The sequence below is a fragment of the Carcharodon carcharias genome, chromosome 7, assembly GCF_017639515.1.
Source record: "Carcharodon carcharias isolate sCarCar2 chromosome 7, sCarCar2.pri, whole genome shotgun sequence".
In the NCBI taxonomy this organism is placed as follows: domain Eukaryota; kingdom Metazoa; phylum Chordata; class Chondrichthyes; order Lamniformes; family Lamnidae; genus Carcharodon; species Carcharodon carcharias.
The window spans coordinates 154,140,508-154,163,562 of record NC_054473.1 but is presented as its reverse complement, the minus strand read 5'-3'; the positions used below and the strand labels follow the sequence as shown (position 1 = coordinate 154,163,562).

Here is a 23,055-nt window from a genome sequence, read left to right as displayed (position 1 = left end):
TCCTCGAGCTTATGCTGAGCTTCATTGGAACACTACAGAAGGTTGAGGACAAGAGGTCAGTGTGATAAGCAAGGCCGAGAATTTAAATGACAGAAGACTCGAATTTTGGGTCATGCTTGTGGACTGAACGGAGGTGTTCCACAAAGTGCGTTTGGTCTCTCCAGTGTAGAGCAAGACTGCATTGCGAGTGGTAAATACAGTATACTAAGTTGAAAGAAGAACTTTTTGTCCTGTGGCTAACTTTTTATCCATGCTCCTACGTTTCCTCATACCATATGCCTGACATTTTTTTTTCTTGATGAGTCTCTTTTGAGACACCTTATCAAATTGCTTCTTGAAGATCCATTTACAGGAACAAGGCTAGGCCATTTAACTTCTCGAGCCTGCTCTGCCATTCAGTTAGATCATGGCTGATCTCTACCTCAACCCCATTTACCCGCCTTGGCTCCACATCACTTGATAACCTTGTGTACTTGTACTCCCAAATCTCTCTGCTCTATGATTCCTAGTTTAAATGTTTACCATTCTTTGGAATGGAATCTTTGGAAAGTGGATGATCTCACATTTGTCTACATTAAATTACACCCACCATATTTTTTCCCACTCCCTTAATCTTCCTGTGTTCCTTTGCAGCGTTCTGTCCCCATCTGTGACTGTGATCTGCAGTGCTTACAATTCCACCTTATTTAGTGTTATTTGCAAACTTGGAGATGTAACTTTTTATTCTTTCATCCAAGTCATTAATATATTTGGTGAAATGTTGAGGCCCCAGAAGCGATGCCCAAGGGACACCACCTTTTACATCCTGCCAATCTAAATATATACCTTTTATCCCCACACTCTGACTCCTACCTCCCAACTAATTTTCAACTCTAGTCAAATGGCACTCATTGTTACCAATAATCTTCTTGTTGAACAATCTTCTTGTAGAACCTTATTTGAAAGTCTATATTGATATGACCCAAAAACTCATTAGTGATATTAAAAAATTCACCTAGATTTGATAGATGTGACCTACCCTTCAGAAATCCATGCTGACTCTTGAAGTACTTTCAAAGTGCTCAGTCTCTGTGATGATGCCAGACAACGGATTCTAGTTCAAAAACAAAAAATGCTGGAAAAACTCAGCAGGTCTGATAGCATCTGTGGAGAGAAAGAGTTAATGTTTCAACTCTGTATGACTCCTCAGAGCTGAAGAACAGTCACACGGACTCGAAACTCTGTTTCAGATTTCCAGCACCCACAGTATTTTGCCTTCAACAGTTCCTAGTTAATTCCCCACACCTGGTCTATCCCTTCCACCTTGCAATTTTTCAAATCCTGGGCATGATTACTGAATCTAGCCATTTTTGAAAAATTATGACTAATGCATCAATAATTTCCTCATTTATTGTAATACCTTAAGAATTTCCTCCCTAAACCTCTTCCCTCTCTCTACCTCTTTCTTCCTTTAAGATGCTCCTGAAAACCTACCTCTTTTACCAAGCTTCTAGTCATTTGCCCTAATATCTCAATATGTAGCTCGGCGTGTAATTTTGCTTTATAAAGCTGCTTTGAATATTTTATTACATTAAAGTGCTATACAAATACAAGGATGGAAGCCGTCAGCTTCTTGCGATTTTTATTTTTCCATTATCATTTTCTTTCTTGCATTAAATCCACTAAGTTGCACCCTTTATTTTTAGGTTCCCTTTTACCACTGGTCCTCTTCTTCCACGATAAAACAAATGCAAAGTACTCATTTAATAAATATGCCATTTCCTTATTATTTTAATGTGACCTGCATCTGTCTTTAATGGACCCACATTCCGCTTTCCCACTCTCTTTTAATATATATATTTTTTTTTAATTACCTTTATCTTATCTTGAACAGTGAATTCTGAGTTTGCCCATAACTGACGTTAGACTAACTGGTCTATTTATCCTTCTCCCTTTTGTGTTCAAAGGTGCTTCCATTGGTTATTTTCTAGCCTAATGATACAATTTGCACATTAAAGAAAGATTGAAAAATTGTGACCGTACTCTCTATTATCTCCTCTCTGATTTGTTTCCACTGGCTTGGTTACCTGTCCAATCACATCCCCTTTGAGTTTTGCTATTATTTTCAGAATCAGTTCATTTTGAACAGTTAGCTTTAACAATTATTCCAAATCCTCCTCGCACACCTAAGTTCTCATAATCACTGTGTAATTTGTAAAAAAAAAAATGCACACCTACTATTTGTGGGAACTTTCTGTGTACACATTTGAGTTAAAAGACTGACCACTTCAAAAGCAATTCTTTGGCTATAAAGCCTGAGGATGTGGAAGTTGACGTGTAAATAACAGTTCATTATTTCTTTAGTTATTGGGGGGTGAAGGGGGAGGAAAAATTTTGTTGCATGCACTTTAGCAGTATTTTTACTGTATGAAGACGACATGGAATAATTTTGTTACTTGTACAGTTTATTTTCATTTTGACAGTTATTGAATTGGGATAAAATGTAGACTTTTTTTAACTATCCCTATCAACTTAAAATGTATATCAACATGTGCAAATGTTTTTCTTCTGCTTCAACACAAATGACCAATACAGTTAAATAATTCAGTACAACAATTTTGAATAGACAATTTTTTTTCTCTTTGGTATGCCTTTAACTTTAAACTCTGGAGTATTTTCAGGACGCGTTGTTTTCTGTTTGCTAACAGAACTCCGAGTGGAGGTAGAACAGCACAGTCGCATGGGAACTAAAGATAGCGGATCTTCCTCTGAATATTCCAGTTCACCATCAAGTCCAATAGGAATCCAGGGAAGGGAGGAGAGTTCAGATAGTGCAGATGAAAATGACAGACGTAAGTTTCTAGAACTTGATGTGGGTAACGGATATCAGCAGAGATGATTGTTGTAGTTAGTTTTACTACTGATATCCTACAGATATTATTTTGTTCTGCACTTAATTTTGTTATTGTTTAACAAACAATGTCAGATTGCACATATTGTAAGGAAGATTAGTGTTGCTAGTATTTCATAATTAACAACTCTATTGTCCTGTGTGTAGATCCTGAATAAACAGTCAACTTCTTGGAAATGTTCTGGTCATTTTCAATTTGTTGTTAATATAAAATACATTATTGTATTTTAAAAAGGACAGACCTCTTGAGCAGAATTTTCCAGCTGACGTGCGGGTGGCGTAGCCAGCAAATCAGCGTGTAAAATGTCGTGCAAGCGTGCCGGCGTCAGCACAAAGCATCGCGATATTTTGGTGGGCGGGCGCGCTCAGTTTGCCCGCCATTAATTGAAGGGGTCAAAGCCCTTAACTTGCCAATTGTCCAGGATTTTGAGGGGCCCGTGCGAGCTTCGGGTCAGCGCACGGGCCCAATGAGCAGGCGGGTGGGAGATTATTTAAGAAAACTTTTGCAATGTTGAGATATGTGGACTCAGAAGGGTTGTTCATGTTTTACATGAAGTTATAATTGATGAAAGTGTTTAAAACTTGCCTGTGTGATTGTTAGTAGTTCTCATCGATGTCCAAGAGGTTTTTGTGTAATTTGAAACCAGTCTGCAGACAGCATTCTTTTTCAGCCTTGCAGCTTTCCGGAGGCCTTCAGGTTCCCAGGCAGCTCCCACGACACCTACATCCTCAGGCACTCCCAGGTGCCGGGGCTCTTCAGTGCTACGGCTTGGCTGGATGGTTGGCTGCTGGGTGACAAGGGCTATCCCCTGCAAAGGTGGCTCATGACACCACTACGCCCTCCAAGAACGGAAGCTGAGCAGTGGTACAATAGGAGCCACGGCACCACAAGGGCTGTGGTGGAGAGAGCCATCGGTCTTCTCAAGATGCGCTTCCGTTGCGCTGACCGCTCAGGGGGCGCACTCCAGTACCCCCAGATCGCATCTCTCTGATCGTGATAGTCTGCTGCGCCCTGCACAATCTTGCGTTGGAAAGGGGGGATGGAATTGACGATGAAGACCTTGACACCCTGGGTGAGGCTGCACATGATGAATCCAGCAGTGCCTCAGAGGATCAGGAAGCACAGGGCAATGATGAGGGGCACAACGACGACCCACGTTTACAGCAAGGAGGCAGGGACACGCGGGACAATTTAATCCAAAGAACCTTTAGCTAGCTCCACACACATGGATCAGCAGGAACAACATTGCCTGGAACTTCCACACGTGGCACTTAGGTGCCACACCTTCCGCCTTATCAGCTGCAAATAAGGCCTTAGTACAGAAACATCAATGTCCACTCAAGCACTCATGATGATTATGTGAAAAAGAAAAAAACACCACAATGAAAAGACCCTCAGCCATGGTAACAAAGGTGGACTTTATTGTGTCCAAAATTAAAACACACATGATTATTTCACAATGACAGAAAAATGGATCCCTATTCTAAGGCCAACACAAAATCACCAGTGACATACCCGGGGAGTGCCTAAGGTGCCTTATGCTTATGTTTCCGGATGCTACGTCTACGTGCCGCCCCATCGCTCAGAGTGGCTTTTGAGACAGCCTGCTGACTCTGCTGTCTTGTTGGCCTAGATGACCATGGCGGGCGTCCTCTGGCCCGTGGAGCCTGTGATGGCCCCGCCTGGGAGGGAGTGGCCAGTTCCTGAACTGGCACCTCCCCAGTTGTTGCTGCCTCAATGGAAGAAATGTTGACTGACAGAGGGGCAGAGGAGCTGCTGCCCTTATCCAAAGCACCATGAGAGGAGCTCGCAGCAACGACAGGCAGCTGCTACGCTGATGTGAGGTCCATTTCGACCTCCCTGCTTACCGCAGATGCATGGGCACAGAGTGCCGGCGCTCGGTGTCCATAACATCTCCCACAATGGGAAAGACCACCTGTGGCCAGTACTTGCAGGTCAGATGGTATCCCAATCATATTTTGATCCATCGGTTAAAGCCCCTCTCTATGAGAGTCGCCAATCTCTCATTGAAGGAAGCCTGAAGCTCTGCCCTGAGGGCGGAATCTTCACATGCACTCTGCCTAGACTCCTCCGTTGCAGAGAACAATTGAACCACTCCCTCATGCAACCCTGCCAGATGCAAACGCACTTCCTGCCACCTGTCCTGCAGCTGCTGCAATGGGAGCAACTCGAGAGACACGTCATCAGTGCCGGACTCACCATGTGCCTTGTTCCCTGCAGCCCTCCAGCTGCTGGAGCTATCAGCACTCTCTGCCCCTACCATCTCCTCCAGCGATCGTGATGTGCTCTCTTCACTGTGACCCGGGACACTAGCCGACGGTAAAGTCCCCACCAAGGTGTGTGTGTCTGCGCTGGTGCCTGGCTGGCTGAAATGATGTGTCGCAAGTTGCACATGTTGCCCCTCAGGTGTGGAGGGGGGGCTGCAGTGCGGACTTGCAGGTTGCTCTGGTGGTGATGCTGAAATTAACAAGGACAGCGCATCAGTTAGCGTTCATTCACTTTAACCTTTCATCCCTTTCCCCGCCAGCCTCATAAGCCGCTCATCCTTAAAGACCCGAGGAGAAGAACTTTGGTGAGGTGGAAATGAGTCAAGACGGGCCCCAACCTTTAAACGCACATGCTGACAGGCTGGTCAGATGGCCTCCTGAATGCCACATGGCTTGTTATGAACAATAGGAGTGGGAAGAGTGCGGGGGTACCTGACATGGATGCATTGTTGCCTGGATAGTTGTGGGGCTGAGGAAACATCTCAAACAGTTGTGACATTTTCCGCCGAACACAGGAGATTGAGAGGTCATATTATTGCCCTTCATTCTGTAAGGAGGGGCATAGACTGGGTGGCCAGAAGGCAACATTTCCCCTTGGCACAGGAATGAGTAACGTGGTGGCATTCATCTAAGTTGAGTGCCATGAGGTTCACAGCTGAGGTGCTGAGGACCTTCTGGACAAAGTAATGTGGGGCGCACTGGCTGAAAGGGTGCAGGAGGTCCCAAGCCCCCTAGAATGGAATAAGTCTTTGGCTGTACAGCAGCGATCCAACGGCATGTTAGACCATGGTGATAGTGGTCACAAATGGGATACGGTGACTTTGGAAGGTGGTGGTGACGCTATTCCTCAAGGGGACGAGGATCCCTCCTGTGTGACCTAAACGTTAGAATGTCTCAGTCTGTGAATGAGCATTATTGCAGCATTAACGATTGCAGCAACCATCAGTGGTTTGGATGGTGGACCGACAGAGTGGATGGGACTGTGGACCGCAAATATTTGCCCACAGGACCCCAGCCTCGCCACCCTGGCCTCCGGCCTCCTGCCCAGCTCCATGGCCTGCTCCTCAAAGGGTGTGAGGCGCTGGAGGAGGGCACGCTCACCTCCAGTCCTCAGGTGCTCCCGGGCATTGTGGTTGCTTTTTGCCTGCAAAACAGAGAAGAGGATTTATTGGGGCAGCTCGCTCATGTACTCTGCACGCGCACGCTGCACCCCAACCACAGTGGACCATCTGAGGCCTCCAGCAGCTCCTTTCCACACTACTAGTGATGAGTCCCGAGAAGATAGTACGGCTGGTCCCAACCCCCTCCCCCAATGGTCCCCTTGGACACATTTGGCATCCATCACTTTGAATAGCACACGGGTCCTGGCGCCCATGGCAAGGAGGAGCAAATAGGTGCAGCGCCAATGGCAGCAGATGGGACTTGGCCAAAAGACCTTGAGGCACCCCTTGGACCATCTCATTAACCATCAATATGACATGAGTTGGAGTTCTGAGTATGTGTCTACCGGCCTCCCCTGCAGCTTGCACCCAAACTACTCAAATGCCACAGAAACCAACATATGCTGCGGGGAAAGCTCTTCTCCTCAACTACTGAAGCATTGTAAGTACCCATTTGTCCACCCAGCGTGCAACAGATGCCCTATGCAATAACAACAGCAATACATCGTGGGCGAGAGTGGTCAAAGGCTAAGGCTGCCTGCTGGGTCAAATGGCCAAGACAGACATGGTACTCACCCGTCCGGAGCGCAGCAAATCATTGAATCATTTTTTGCACTGTGTCATGGGCACTTACAGCGTCACCCATCTCCTCCCATGCCTGGCTGGTGACATGGGACCTTCCTCCTCCCATCCTCAGGATACAGAATCTGATGCCAGTTTCCCACCTCTTGCAGGAGGACAGCAAGGCATGCATCCAAAAATCTGGGGGCACAGTGGCCCCCCGCTGGCATCGTCTGCAGCCTACCACCCCCCCCCCCCATCGCCACACACAGACACACACACACACACACAGACCCCCCCCCCCCACCACCCACCCACCCACTCTCCTGTACCCTCCATGCAACATTTCTTGACCTCTGAGTGGCCATGGTGCACTGCTTCAAGCAGGCTGCCTGGCCACTCTTTAAACAGGCTGCCAGCTCCCCATTGGAACGGCAGCCTGAGGCTGCCCGCTCCCGCGACTATTTTCCCGTTCTCCGCGGGAGTCGCAAAGCCGCGGTGCGGGCCTTAATTGGCCCGCCCGTGGAAAATGGCAGCAAAGCCCATTTCGCCAACGGCAATCAGCTGCCCGCCCATCGCCAAGCCCTTCTTTCTGATTGCTGTCATCTTTATTCTTGGATGAATGTTTCTCCATTCAGGATAACTCTTGACTGTTTGCCTTTAAGGTATCCATGAGATTTTAAGGGAAAAAAAGACAGGAATAGAAATAAAATCTTGAACACAGCCAAAAAAAATTGACTCCTGAACAGGAAATTTGCATTGTAGACTTCGTTTTCTGTAAACTTGTCTGTGGTAACTGATCTCAGCCAGGCAAACAGCAAAAATGTTATTGTTAACATCAGTGCTTATAGCTAGGGAAGAGAAAATATGCTAAACCACCTACTGATAATTGCTACATATGTAGACACCAAGTGATATGACATGGAATTTCACTGTTACGTGGCTTCCCAACATTCACTGTCTAGACTTTTACATGAAATGGGTAAACAGGAACCTCATTCCAGCAGGAATCAACAACTGGAGGAGGGATAAAGAAAATTGAAAACAATATTAAAACATAAAGGCACTTTCACCAATGTTCAACATAATTTTTTGATCCAAGTTGCAAACTTAGAGGTTAGCATAGAATATCATAATGTGCCAATATAGATTATAACAATGGTTTTCATTTTTAAGCTTTTTTGACTCGTGAAACCAAATCGCTAGAAAAATATTAATTTGCAAAGGTACTCCTTTGGTATTCCTAATGATCATTTGAAGACTCAGACATGGTTTATAGTTGATGTAAACCATGATGTCACAAGAGCAGTTAATGGATAAAGTCATAAAACTGGCAAAATTGAAATAACAGAAGTGACGGTCCCTACTCAGAAATTCATTGTTACCCTAATCTGTGCCAACCTGATCTTTCATTGTGCAGTGTAGAATAATACATATTAAAAGCTTTTATAAATTCCTTACAAATGTTCATATTTCTAACTCCATGGTGTTTCTATGGAAAAATGCATGACTTGTTTATAGTATTGCACCATATAAAACACTTGAGTTCTTTTCTGAGTTGGATCAACTAAGGTGAAAGTGGAGCTCTACGCTCTACTCTTAGCCTCAATGTCCCTCAGCTAGAGGGGAAAGAGCAACCAGAGTTTTAATTACTAGCCAGTGAACCCTGGTGAAAAGCTTCTGTATGTGGATTCAGGAAAGGACATGATAGGGCTTAGCTGTGATAACGATATCTGAGCTTACAGACTGAGTGCTTAATTGGTGAGGCACCAGAGTGTTGCCAGTATTATGGAGTGATCCCAAATATGACCCACCATCTTCAGGAAAAAAATAGAATTTTTTAAAGCATTCTATTATTCTTTATCAGTATATTTTTGTAAATCTGAAGGCTTTCAGTGTTAGAGAATTGATTACATTTGGTATCCAGGGACACCAAGATGGGCTAGATTTAGAATAATGAGTCTTCCACTTTGCAAGGATATATAAGAACAAAAAAGGTTATTTTTAATAAGTGATTTTATTAATCCTAATATAAATTGGAAAAGCTCAAATGATTTAAACCCAGAATTGATAGTTGATTGCTTTGTGACCTGGTAGACTTTTTTTATTGTTCTGGGGATGTGGGTATCTCTGCAATAAACCTATATCTATTGCCCATGCCTAGATTACCTCCAAATGTGGTGGTGGCACTTCTCTTTGAACCGCTGCAGTCCTTGAGTTGCTGATGTTTCAGTGAACTTGGGTAGAAAATGCCCAGACTTTGACCCAGCAAATCTGAAAGAATAGCAATCTATGTCCAATTTAGATTGGTATGTAATGTGGAAGATATTTCTGATTGTCCTTTATGGGAGGTGACACCGTAAGTATGTTTGGCGAATTTTTGCTGTATATCCTAAGATAATACTGCAGTCACAGTGCACCACTTGTGGTGAATGGGGTCAATGTTTAATCTGTAGCATGGCACTGGTTAAACAAACTGATCTCTTCTGAGTGCTGTTGAACTTCTTTAGTATTGTTACACCTTCATCAGTTCGAGGAAGTGTTGAGTATTCCATCACGCTATTGACTTGAGCTTTGTAAATGTTGGAGACGCTTTGAGGGGTCAAAGTTGAATGAGTCATTGCCATACCCATCCTCTATCCTATTAGGCTGGCCACAATATTTGTAGAGCTGATCCAGTTAAACCCTGATCAGTGGCGATCTCAAAATGTCGATAATGGGGAATTTGCTGTTGATTGCGAGAGATTTGATGGTGAGGCCATTGATAGCCAGGAGAAGATGGTTGGGTCTAATTTTGTTTGGAGACACTCATTACCTGGTACTTATCTGGCACACATGTTACCTGCTATTTCTCAGTCCAAACCTGAATGCTGTTAAAATACAGGCTGTAGGTTGGCATGGGTGTTTCACTAAGAGAAGAGTTTTGAATAGAGCTGAACACTGTAGTCACTAGTGAATGGCCCTACTCCTGAGCATTTGTTGGAGTAAAGCCCTTGCATATCTGACACAGATGAACTTCCAAAAGCACACCCATAGCATCACTAAGATGGCCTATTTCTGTCTTTGTAACATCACCTGATTCAGCTCATCTGCTGCTGAAACCTTTATCCATCCCTTTGTTATTTCTAGGCTTGACTATTTCAACACATTGCTGGCTACCCTCCCAAGTTGTACACTCTAAACTTGAGGTCATCCGAAACTCTGCCACTCATATCCTAACTTGTACCAAGTTCTGGGCACTGACCTATGATGCCTCCCAGGGCAAATCATGTTCAATTAATTTGATTCGAGTTTTTCGATGGGTAACAAAAGGTTGATAAGGGTCATGCGATTGATGGATGTCAGAAGCTGTTTGATAAAGTGTCACATAACAGGTTTGTCAGCAAAGTTGAAGCCATGGAATAAAAGGGACAATGGAAAAATGGATATGAAGTTGGCTGAATGACAGGAAATAGAGCTTAATTGTTAATGGTTGATTTTTGGACTGTAAGAAGGTATATATTGGGGATCCCCAAATGTTGGTATCAGGACCACTGCTTTTCTTGATCTATATTAATGATTTGGATTTGGGTGTACTGAGCACAATTTAAGAATTTTCATATGACATAAAATTTGGAAGTATTGTGAACTGTGAGGAGGATAGTCAAAGACTTCAAGAGGAAAAGACAGGCTGGAGGATTAGGTTGACACATGGCAAATGAAATTTAATGTATAGAAGTGTGAAGTGTTCCCTTTTGATAGGAGGAACGAGGAAAGGCAATGTAAAATAAAGGATACCATTCTAAAGTGGATGCAGGAACAAAGGGATTTGGGATATATGTGCATAAAACATTGTCGGTGGCAGTACAGGTTGAGAAAGCAGTTAATAAATCATACAAATATCTTTAGGCTTTATAAATAGAGGCATAGAGTAGAAAAACAAGGGCCAGGATATTGATGTAGGTGAGCGGGGGGCGGGGCCCGCTCACCGGCACATAAAACGGCGTGAGATGATGTCAGGTGGAACTCCCAACGTAACCCTATGTCATTTCAATTTTCAGGTCGGCGGGGGTGCAGCCAAATCAGCTGTGCACCCGCCAATCTGTCAATAGCCAATTGAGGCCATTTAAAAAATAATTCAAATAGTTAAAGGACCTGCCCATCTAACCTTAAGGTTGGCTGGCAGGCTGGGAGCCCTGGTGGGCTTCAGAAAAAGCATGGACCCTCATCCACAGGCAGGATGAGGTTTCATGAAGGCTTTTAAAAATTTAATAAAATTTTGAATAAAAGTGATGGACATTTCCCAACTCATGAGTTGGGATATGTCCATCACTTTTATTCAAACTTTTTAATTTTTTAAAGCCTTTATGTCACATGAGGGGGCATGTCAGGGAAATTTTATGTTTGTGCATTGACCATTTTTGAATTTGGTGCCGATCTCCCTGAGGCAACACTTAGCCTCAGGGAGATGAGCGCGCTCTTTCGCACACATGCGCGAAAGAGCACACTCTCGGCTTAGGGAATCTGCCCCCCCCCGCAGCATAGGGAGCACATAGCGCTTCTTGGCGGACATCACACTGGGTGGGCCTTAATTGGCCTGCCCATGTAAAATGGTGGCATGCCCGCAATTGGGGGCGCTGATCAGAGGCGCGCCTGCACATACCTGCTCCTGCACTTCCCCCCACAACAAGGGGAAAATTTTTCCCAAGGAGGACCAATAGTGCCTTACGTGGCTTGGTGTCAAACTTTGTTTGCTGATGCTCCTGAGAAGTGCCTTGGGATGTTTTCCAATATTAACGCTGCTATTTAAATACAGGTTGATACTGTCGTCGTCATCATCCTGTGGCTGCAGTAATTGGTCTCCAATGACCTTGACATTGCTAGTGCTCCTTTGTGCCATTCTCCATCAACTCCTGCCTTAAATTCAAGAATAATTATTCTCATCTCTCCTTTGGCATCAGCTCTTGCATCCATGCCCGGATAAAGGCCTTCATAAGGTCAGGAGCCAAATAGTTCTGGCAGAATCCAAATTAAAGCCTTCATAAGGTCAGGAGCCAAATAGTTCTGGTGGAATCCAAATTAAATGCTGGCCACCAGGTTATTGGTGAGTAGGTGTCACAATGCCCCTTCCATTACTTTGTTCATGCTGGGGAGGAGGCTGATTGAGTGATAATTGGCTGGGTTAAATTTATCTTGCTTTTTATAAACAAGACTTCGCAGGGCAATTTTCTGCAGCGCCAGTTGGATCTCCATGTCAGATCTGCAGTGGAATAGCTTGGTTATGGCAGTGGCTAGTTCTGGTTTGCAGGTAATTATCACTATGGCCTGGAGCATGTCAGGACTGATGCCCTTCACCATGCCTGGTGAGTTTATTTTCTGCGCAATGTCAGGTTAAGTGAACTTAGTTGGCTGGCCACTGGCATTTGTGATGCTGAAAATTTTGAGAGGAGGCCAAGTGGGATTCTCTGCTTGATACTTTGCCTGAAGATGCCTGCAAACATATCAGACTCATCTCTTTTGCACTTATGCTGGACTCTGCTATTGTTGAGGATGTGATGTTTTGGAGCTGCCTCCTTCTGTTTGTAGCCTGATGTCTGCCACCATTCTCAACTGGATGTGGTAAGGCTAGAGAGCTTTGCAGTGATCCATTGCTTGTGATTTTTTTTCCTCACTCATGGGATATGGGTGTCAATAGCTTGACCAGCATTTATTGCCCATCCCTAATTGCTCTTGAGAAGTTGGTGGTGGGCTGCTTTCTTGAAATGCTGCAGTCCAAGCTAAACCTTGGGTTATTAACAAATCAAAATTAAATAGAAGGAAATGTCTGCTACAAATACTCCAGGACCAAAAGGCTATGGCAAAATTATGTTTGAAAGATGATTATTGAGCAAAGGAGACCTAGAAAAATGCATGATTACACACTTACACTAATGTAAGTTCTTTAAGTACTTCAGTAAAAAGGCAATTAGAGAAGTGGCAAGAACCTATAAAGAAAGAACTTGTAAGTAAAGAGTGCCTTTCACAACCTCACATCATTCCCAAGCACTTTTGAAGTGTTGTAATATCGGGAAATGTGGCACCTAATTTGCACACAGCAATGTCTGACAAACATCAATGAAATGAATGAGCACATAATCTGTTATTGTACTTTGGCCATGACGCCAAAAGAATTCGCTCTTCAGTGAATAGTGCCATAGTATCTTGGTGCTTAATTGAGAGGGCAAACAGCACCTTGGTTTTACATTTCACCCAAAAGCTCACACCTCCAGTTGTTCAGCACTCCTTTAGTGCTGCGACAGAAGTGTTAGCTTAGATTGCGTGCTCTAGTCTTTGATTGGAATTAAATATATTTAATATTAACCCAAGAACACACAATCTTCTGCTTTGGGGCCACCACTGTGCCAAAGCTGACACTGTAAAGTTATGGATGAAGTTGAAAAGGGCCTATGAGATCTTTGTAGATGTTCAAAATTTCCAGTCAATGAAGAGAAGAATGTTGAACTCTATAGTCAGACCTGTAGAATACAAATTGAAGGAACTCATGATCAAACTGTATAATGTACTTGTTGGACCATACCTTAAGTATTGTATCCAAGTGCCACTACTGAAAAGACAGAAAATAATGGGCACATATTCACAATTTCCAATTTGTACTCGCCGCAGGCCAGCTAGCTTAACACTATTGATGCACACACAAGCTATCCTTTGATCTACAGTACTTGACTATTAATTCATCTATCTTGATTATTTAATATTAATCCAAGAACCCGCCACTTCAAAAGCTGTTTCATACATGTCATAATATAGAGATGTTGAATATTTTAATAACTTTATGCTACAAATTGTAATTATGGAATGCTACATCAACAGTCTCTCAAATTTTAACTCATAATAGTTTATACATTTTCTAATGTTGTGTTCATTTTCATGCAACTGCAATTGCAGATCCAGAGACCGCATTGGACGTTCAAATAAAGGAGAAACCGACAATGTTATCAACTCACCTGAGCAACCTAAACCCTGGGTCATGGAGACCCACAGCACAAGTCTCACCAGTGCAAAATGAAACTGGATTGACGCACCCCAGCCATGTATCTTCAGCCATTTCCACTGTACAGTTCATGCCAGTGATCTCTTCAAACATCGCTCCCAGTCGAATGCTCAATTCAGTACGGAAATCGGAAAGAGGCAGTTTTGACATAAAGCCTATTACTGGCATTTCTTCTCCAATTCATACAAGTTTATCTGTTGATCTTGGAAGCAAACTTCATGAAGGACCTGGCAGTAGCATCAAAGTAGAAAAAAAGTTTGGCTCTCTTGGAGCCATGGTTGTTGATGTAATGCCAACTTCTCCACTTCAGGCTTCCCAAATATCTACTAGTGTTTCGGAAAACAGTGGGATTCCATCTAAAGTTGTAAACTTTGGGATTAGAACTAAAGTTGGACCTCCTCCTTCCATAGATACTGCACCCAAAACAGCTCAATTATCAATACCGAGAGCGGACACCAGTTCTTCCATTACTGTAACATCTAACTCTGCATATAATGTTTCTCACCCCCCAGTGAAACTTCTTGTCTCCTCCTCCATTCCGACAGAACCTATGCTGGTGGGACAGACTGCCTATAATAGTGTTGTACAAGTAAAAAGTGTCTCACCTGCTGTAATAAGCTCAAGGACAGTTCCTTATTCAGCCAACACCAAAGTTGCCTTTTCAACAATTCAGTGTTCACCTATAACTTCCATCTCTGGCACTTTCTGTACAAATAACAACAATACACCCGCCAATAGCCACCCTTCTGTGTCCTTCACAAACATTGTGAGTGTGCCAAATTGTCCAATCCCTAGCTCCAGCCCAACCCTTTCCTCTGTGGCTGAAAACAGTTATATTAACAGCAATAATGGTACTGGTGGCTCAGGAATGAATATCCCTATGCAGCAGCAGCAAACTGGGTGTAATGTGTGCAGTTCATGTGGCTGCAGTGGAAACTGTGGTTCAAATCCTGTGACAATTAACTATGCCAATTACTTCCAAAGCCCATTTTCAGGGCATTCAGTGTTAACTTTTCCAATTTTCCCATTCAGTCCTTTATGTAACAGTGGTTACATCAGCACCCAATACAATAACGGTACTGCCTTTCCCTATCCAGTCGTCCCACCTCCTGCTTATAATACTGGTTTAACTCCTGATTCCATCTTAAGTGGGCAGTCGAACTTTGTCATGCCTCCCATGCAGAATTTCCTGGGTGGTACAGCTGCAGTATATCAGACGCAAAACATGCTAGGAAGCACAAATGGATCAGGACATAAAAAGAATGGGCATATTTCATGCTACAACTGCGGGGCTAATGGGCATCGAGCTCAGGACTGCAAGCAGCCAGCTATGGATTCCAATCAGCAAGGTAATTTATACCAGGATTTATACAAAAAACTGTATATTGGTAAACTTTCTTGAGTTGTCAGAAATAATTCATTCAGAATTAATGCCACTTAAAATTAAAGATTAGTAGTTTTTTTCGACAACTACTTATATTTATATCGTGCTTTTAATGTAATAAACCATCTCACAGGAGCATTATAAAACAAAATACGACACCGAGCCACATAAGATATTAGGTAAGATGACCAAAAGCTTGATCAAAGAGGTAATTTTAATGTGTCCTAAAGAAGGAAAGCAAGATACAGAGGTGGAGAGGTGTAGGGAGGGTATTCCAGAGCTTGGGCCCTGGGCAACTGAAGGCACGGCCCCAATGGTGGGGCAATTAAAATCAGCAATGCACATGAGGCCAAAATTAAAGTAACATAGATATCTCAGATGGGGTTGGAGGAGATTACAGATTTAGGGAGTGGCAAGGCAGTAGAGGGATTTGAAATCAAGGATGAGAATTTTAAAATCAAGGTGTTGTTCAACTGGGAGCCAGTGTAGATCAGCAAGCACAGGGGCGATAGGGAATTTGACTTGGTGTAAGGTAAGATGCAAACAGCAGAGTTTTGGATGACCTAAAGTTTACAGAGGGTAGTGTGTGGGAGACCAGCCAGGAATACATTGGAATAGTCAAGTCTAGAGATAACAAAGACTTGAATGAAGATAGTAGCAGCAGTTGAGCTGGGGGTTGTTTTGCAGTTGAAATAGGTGGTCTTAGTGATGACACGAATATGAGGTTAGAAGCTCATCTTGGGGTCAGATGTGACACCAAAGACTGGCTTAGACTGTTGCCAGGGAGAGGAATGAAGTCAGTAGCTGGGAAACAGAGTTTGGAGCAGGGATCAAAAACAATGGCTTCAGTATCCCCAATAATTAATTGGAAGAAATTTCTGCTCATCCCATACTGAGTGTTGGATAAGCAACCTGATAATTTTCAACACATGAGGGGTTAAGCGAGCTGGTGTGAGGTAGAGCTAGGTGTCCTCAGCGTGACAAATGCTGTGCTTTTGAACAATGTCACTAAGGGGCAACATGTAGATGAGAAATAGGAAGGGACCAAGGATAGATCTCCTAAATGGAAAGCAGGAAGAGATTGGGTTAGTTCACTTATTAGTTAAAACCATGAGATCTTTGAAACTTGGAAGATGAAACATGAGAGTTCAGTGCCATCATTGAAGTCACTATAGCTTTCCCCACTCTTTTGTATTTTCTACTTTACATCTTTCTTAGCAGATCACAACCAAACATGCAGTTTGCTTAATAATACTTAATGATACTTGTTCAAATTTCAGCATGCGCTGAAGTGAAAAAAAGTGAAAGCTTGAAACTCTGTTAATTCTTGCTAATCCATTAAGCCTCCAAATACTGTGCAACGTGGAAATTAATTTATTGTTGTGAATGTCTGGGCAGTATTGCACATGGTTAGAAGGAGAATATCTGAGGTTCATTGCAAAAGAATGCTTATATAAAGCAGTCACAGTTTGTAAAAGTACTTGACTGTAGTAACAATTGCCCTTTGAATGCAACATCTTCATGTCTAATCCTAAACAATAAATATACTGAACTACATTTCAGAAATCAGCAGAATTCCTAACCTTAACCTTTCTAGAAATTTCAAACTTCTACCGCCCTTTGCATGAAGAGGTCTTTCCTAATTTCACTTTTGAAAGGCTTGGCTATCATTTTTTACTATGCCTCCTAGCCCTAGACCCCCAATCAGTGGAAATAGAGTAGATTGGGAGAAATTATCTGTTCCCTTTAAAATTTTGAAAACTTTGATCAAATCACCCCTTAAACTTCTAAGTTCCAGGGAATACAACTTCAGTTTGTTTAATCACTCCTTGTAGCCTAACCTTTGGAGTTCAGGTATAATTTTAGTAAATTTATGCCGCACTTCCTCCAAGACTAATATATCCTTCCTAAGGTGTGGTGCCCAAAACTGCTCACAATACTTCAGGTGTGCTTTAACCAGGGCTTTGCCCCTTGTATCCTGTTCCTTTATTGCATTTTTATTTATTTATAGGATTATTGCACAACTCTGAGAATCCCAAGGTGATACCTTTTACAGCATCTTTACTTTGTGTCCCTGATTTCAGAGGCATTTTAATGATGTTCTTATTTTCTAGCTTTAAGGATTAAAAGAAAATAAAGAACTTGCATTTACATAGCGCCTTTCATAAGCTCAATATCTCCCAAAGTCCTTTACAACTATTGATGTACTTTGAATATAGTCATTGTTGTAATGTTGACAATGTGACGACCAATTTGCATACTTCAAGATCTCAGAAACTGTAATGAGGTAATGACCAGATAATCTATTTTTTATCACTGTTGAGTGAGGGATAAATATTGGCCAGGATGCTGGGGTGAACTGGGTGCTGCTCTTCTTCGTCATAAGATCTTTTAAATTCATCTGAGAGGACAGAAGGGGCCTTCATTTAATGTCCCATCGAAAGATGGTGCCCCTGACAGTACAAAACTCCCACAGTACTGTACTGAAGTGTCAGTCTACATTGCAAAAGTTTCAACTTCTGAAATGTTACAGGATTCTAGCATCACACTAGCTTTGAGTTTTGAGGCTAATGACCCAAAATCACTTTCTAGGACTCAACCAACCAGCAGAGTATTCAACATAGCAATTTGAATAGATTAACATATGAAAGGTTAAAATTCTTGCTTTACTAGTTGGGATCCTCATCAAGAATCTGTACTCTGTTTTTGGAATACCTGCATGCCAGATAAAATATTAATGTATTTGAGACTTAAGCAGACTTTTTTAAAAATTCATTCATGGGATGTAGGTGTCGAGCGTTTATTTTCTATCCCTAATTGCTCTTGAGAAAGTGGTGCTTTTTGAACCAGTGCAGTCCGTGCAGAATAGGTACATCCACAGTGCTGTTAGGAAGGGAAATCCAGGGTTTTGACCCCGCGACAGTGAAAGAACGGCAATATGTTTCCAAATCAGGATGGTGAGTGGCTTGGAGGGGAGCTTCCAGGTGGTGGTGTTCCCATGTGTCTGCTGCCCTGGTCCTTCTAGATAGTAGTGTTTGTGGGTTTGGAAGGTGCTGTCTAAAGAGGCTTGGTTGGTTCCTGCAGCACATCTTGTAGATGGTACACACTGCTACTACTGTTTGTCGGTGGTGGAGGGAGTGAATGTTTGTGGATGGGGTACCAATCAAGCGGGCTGTTTTGTCCTGGATGGTGTTGAGCTTCTTGAGTGTTGTTGGAGCTGCACTCATCCCAGGCAAGTGGAAAGTATTCCAACACACTCCTGATTTGTGCCTTGTAGATGGTGGACAGTCTTTGGGGAGTCAGGAGGTGAGTTACACATCGCAGGATTCCTAGCCTCTAGCCTCTGACCTACTGTAGCCACAGTATTTATATGGCTAGTCTAGTTCAGTTTCTGGTCAATGGCAACCTCCAGGATGTTGTTAGTGGGGAATTCAGCGATGGTAATGCCATTGAATGTCAAGGGGTGATTCTCTCTTGTTGGAGATTGTCATTGCTTGGCACTTGTGTGGTGAAAATATTACTTGCCACTTGTCATCCGAAGCCTGAATATTGTCCAGGTGTTGCTGCATTTGGACATGGACTGCTTCAGTATCTGAGGAGTCTTGGATGGTGCTGAACATCAGTGAAACAACCCCACTTCAGATGCTCCTGTTTCTCAGACAGATGCTCGACAAAGAACTGGACTAAATACTCTATTTCTTTGTGGAGAAGCAATGTAAATTGGCTTCCACTAATTCTAATGAGGTCATGCTGGATAGAATTCTGAGTATAAGTCAGGAACATCCCTGACACACCCGCAAGATTGTAGCGGACAAAATCTGACTGATAGATGAGTTGCTCTTGTCTTTTGTCCTCACTGATACTGACTGATTGACTTGATGTGTGCTTCTAGCTTTTTTCTGTTTTAACTTGTCTCTCCAGCATTTGCAGTATTTTATTTTTAATGAGCTTCTTCACACTTGGAAATCTCTGGTTGCCAAAGGCCTTACATCCAGCTGCCTTCCCATTACCACGTGAATGATTAAAGAAATGAAACAAAACAAAAGAAACTATACAAAGACCAAATTTACTAGGAATGGCCATTATTAAACAATAATAAGTGATGGATTAGGTCATAAATGCATATTTGGTCTATAGTTTCCAGGTTGGGAACCGTATGTGATGGTGCATTTTAGTTCTTACAGAAACATACCAGAATTGTTTAATTTATGTGCCTTAATTGCCACTTTTTATCTCCTTGCCAAATGCAGCTTGACAAAATTAAGTTAAAATGTTGGACTAGAAATAAAGTGACAATTTGAAGAAATTTCTTAAAATGATGCAGTGTTATGCAGGCAAAGTTTGGAAGTTAAATGATCAGGGAAATAATGGACATAAGGCCCTGAACTTTGGGAATCTTGCCATCCTTCCTGAGATTGGTCAAATGGATACAATCCAATCACCTTGATACTTTAGATTATGACAGCAGATCAGCTTAGCAGTTCAGTCCCTGAGCACCTCCACCTCCCTCCTCCTCCAAGGTCCTTGTAATAACCCACTTCTTTGACCAAATTTTTAGTTACCCCTACTTAGATCTTTGTCTTAGCATCCATTTTTGTCTGATTATGGTCCTGTGAAGTTCCTTGGAATGTTTATTTATGTTCAAGGCACTATATAAATGCAAGTTATAGTGGATGTTTTAGTGGCCATGTGGAAATGTTGGAAGCTTCTAAATATAGATATAATCACCAAAAGGGTAAGGATATGGCAGTTTAGGTGCAAAGGAACATAGGAACAGGTGTAGACCATTCAGCCCCATGCCTGTTCTGCAATTCAACAAGATCACAGTTCGTCTCTATTTCAGTTCCATCTACCCACCTTGAATCAGTAATCCCAATACCCTTTCCAAACAAGAATCTATCATTCTTACCTCAACAGCCTTTTGGGAGAGCATTCCAAATTTCCGATGCTCGTTGTGTGAAGAGTGGTTTCTGATATCACACTAAGCAGCCTAGCTCCAGTTTTAAGGTTGTGCCCCTTGTTCTGGACTCTCGGATTGGAGGAAATAGTTTTTCTCTGTCTAGCCAACCAAATCTTTTGATCATCCTGAAAGCTCAATTAGATCAACCTTTACTATTCTATATTCAAGGTAATATAAGCCTAGTCTATGCAATCTGTCCTCAAATTTTAACACTTTTAGCCTCAGTATCATTCTAGTGAATCAATGCTGCGTCCCTTCCAAGGCCAGTATATTTTTACCGAGGTGCAGTGCTCATACCTGAATGCAGTACTCCAGATGGGGGTCTAATTAGAACTCCATGTGTCCCTTCGACCTCCCCAACCCTTCCCGGAAGTTCAAACTTCCAATGGGTAATTGCCCTGTACTGGGAACTATGTAGCTTCTGGGTAACTATAACACTGGCCCACCCTGACACCATCCCCTCCCCCCTCACCATGGGACTTCCCCGAAACCCCCCCCCCCCCCCCAGGACATTCCAAACCTCCTCCGGGTCTACCCCAAAACACATCTCCTTTTCCCCCACCGAGGTCTGACTCCCCGCTACTCCTACCCCTCCCCCCCAAAATCCTACCTTATGCAGTACCTTCTCCCTGGCTTGGCAAAGACCTCTAAACTTACCTGGTTTACAGCAGCTAGTGCCTTAAAAAAGGGAGTGTGGCTTATCCAACTTCATCTGGACTGCCCTCGGCTGTAGGCCCCAGGTGTGTTCTGCACTACACAGATCTCACCCGGCCTGAGTCAGAAGGTCGGACGAGATAGGATCGCCTGGACTTCCAGGTAATTAATTTTGAGCGAAATGAAAATCTGACTCAATTGCTACTCCATCCGTTACTACAGTCCAAGAAATAGGAGCATGCATAGGCAATGTATCTCCTCGAGACTGATCTCCAATTCAGTAAAATCATAATTGAACTTCTACATCAATTCCACTTAGCCACCCTATCCCTGCATCCCTTGATTCCCTTAGTGCCCAAAAGTATTGACTTTAGTCTTGAATATACTCAATAAATGAGCATCCATAGCCCTCTAAAGATTTCCAAAGATTGACAACCATCTGTGTGATGAAATCGCCCCTCATCTTAGTCCTATATGGTTGACCTCTTATCCGGAGACATTGACCCATAGTTCTAGTCTCTCCAGACAGGAAAAAACTCTCAGCATCTACTCTGTCAAGCCTTCTAAGAATTTTACATGGTTAAGTTAGATCACCTCTCATTCTTAAAAGTTCCAGAGAATGTAGGCCCATTTTACTCAATCTCTCCTCATAGGACAACCTTCTCCTCCCAGTGACCCTTCATTCCACCCTCTCTAAAGCAGGTATATTTTTCCGTAGTTTAAAAGACCAAAATTGTATACAGTACTCAAGTGTGGTTTCACCAAAGCCCTACAGGAATGCAGAAAGACTTCCTTACTCTTGTACTTCAACCCCCCTGCAATAAAGGCTAACTTAATTTGACTTTCCAGTTGCTCGCTGTACCTACATGTTAACTTTGTTATTCGTTTATAGACAACTAAAATTCCTATGAATACCAACGTTCACTAGCTTCTCTATTCTTCCTACCAAAGTGGATAATTTCATGCTTCTCTAATTATACTCAGTCTGCCACCTTCTTGCCCAATTACATAACTGATCTATTTCTCTTTAGTCTCTTAATAGGGCAGCCTGTGGCAATTTCTAAGTTGGCTACATGGGGAGATGCTTCAATCGTGAATTTTAGTGCTGGTCCCCTGGTCTATTGCCTCCTTTCTCTGATTCTGTTTCGATCACTGCAGGGCCAATCTGCCAATCGAAAAATTGCAGTCGGCGCAGGTGAGGGACCTTAATAGGCATATTAAGGGCCTCAATTGGTTACCTGCTGCTCCTAACGAGCCTCCTTAAAAATGGCCCAGAGGCTGGACCACGCCAACTGGTGGAAAATACCTATCCCTCTCCAGCGGGCTTCCAGACTTTTGCCCTATGATTACTGTTAAGGGCCTATAAACTAATTCCACCAATGTTTTCTGCCCTTTGTTATTTCCTAGCTCCACCCATGCTGATTCTACATTCTGCTTTTCTGGGCTAAGATCATTTCTCATCACTGCCTTTATCTCGTCCTTTATTATCAGGCTTTATCTCATCCTCCATTATCACAGCTACCCCACCTCCTTTTCCATTTTCCCTATCTTTTTTAAAAGCCAAGTAGCTTCAAATATTTAGTTCCCAACCTTGGTAACCCTGCAACCACTTCTCAGTAGTGGCTACTAGATCAAAAGCATTATCTTCATTTGTGCCATTAATTGATCTTGTTATGAATGCTTCAAACATTCAGATATACCGTCTTTAATTTTAGCTTTTAACTGTTTTTCTCTGATGCGGCCTTAGTCATTTATTGGTCTATTATTTTTGTTAAACTCTCTGATTCTTCCTGACACATTCTGGTTGATTTTGCCCAAATTGCTATTCTATAAACTTGACTTTTCCTTTCAGACTTATAAAGCACTCTTACCTGAACTCTCCATAATTAGTTTAAAGGCCTATCTACAGCCCTAGTCTTTTGATGAGCCAGGGCACTGGCCCCAGCCCAGTTTAAATAGCGTCCATCCCAACAGAACAGCTCACGTTTTCCCCAGTATTGGTGCCAGTGCCCCATGAATGGTGCCTTCCATATCACTCTTTCAACTATGCATTTAAACCTCTAATTTGATTGACCCTTTGCCAATTTGCATGTGCCCTTATCCAGAGATTATTACCTTTTGAGGTTT

The 23,055-nt window shown here is 42.8% G+C and overlaps 1 protein-coding gene across 3 annotated transcripts in view; it reads left to right on the top strand.

Annotated features, from left to right (window-relative positions):
- zcchc14 (zinc finger, CCHC domain containing 14) overlaps positions 1-23,055 on the top strand; it is a 190,930-nt gene that overhangs the window by 154,448 nt on the left and 13,427 nt on the right. For 2 of the 3 annotated variants that reach the window (XR_005943495.1, XM_041191122.1), the window contains exons 11-12: positions 2,688-2,831; positions 13,825-15,279. Coding sequence is in view for 2 of the 3 variants with exons in the window: in XM_041191122.1 (XP_041047056.1) it covers positions 2,688-2,831; positions 13,825-15,279 (1,599 nt within the window). In the remaining variant the exon portion in view is untranslated. The remainder of the gene's footprint in view (positions 1-2,687; positions 2,832-13,824; positions 15,280-23,055) is intronic. The other variant, XM_041191123.1, reaches the window with a different exon arrangement.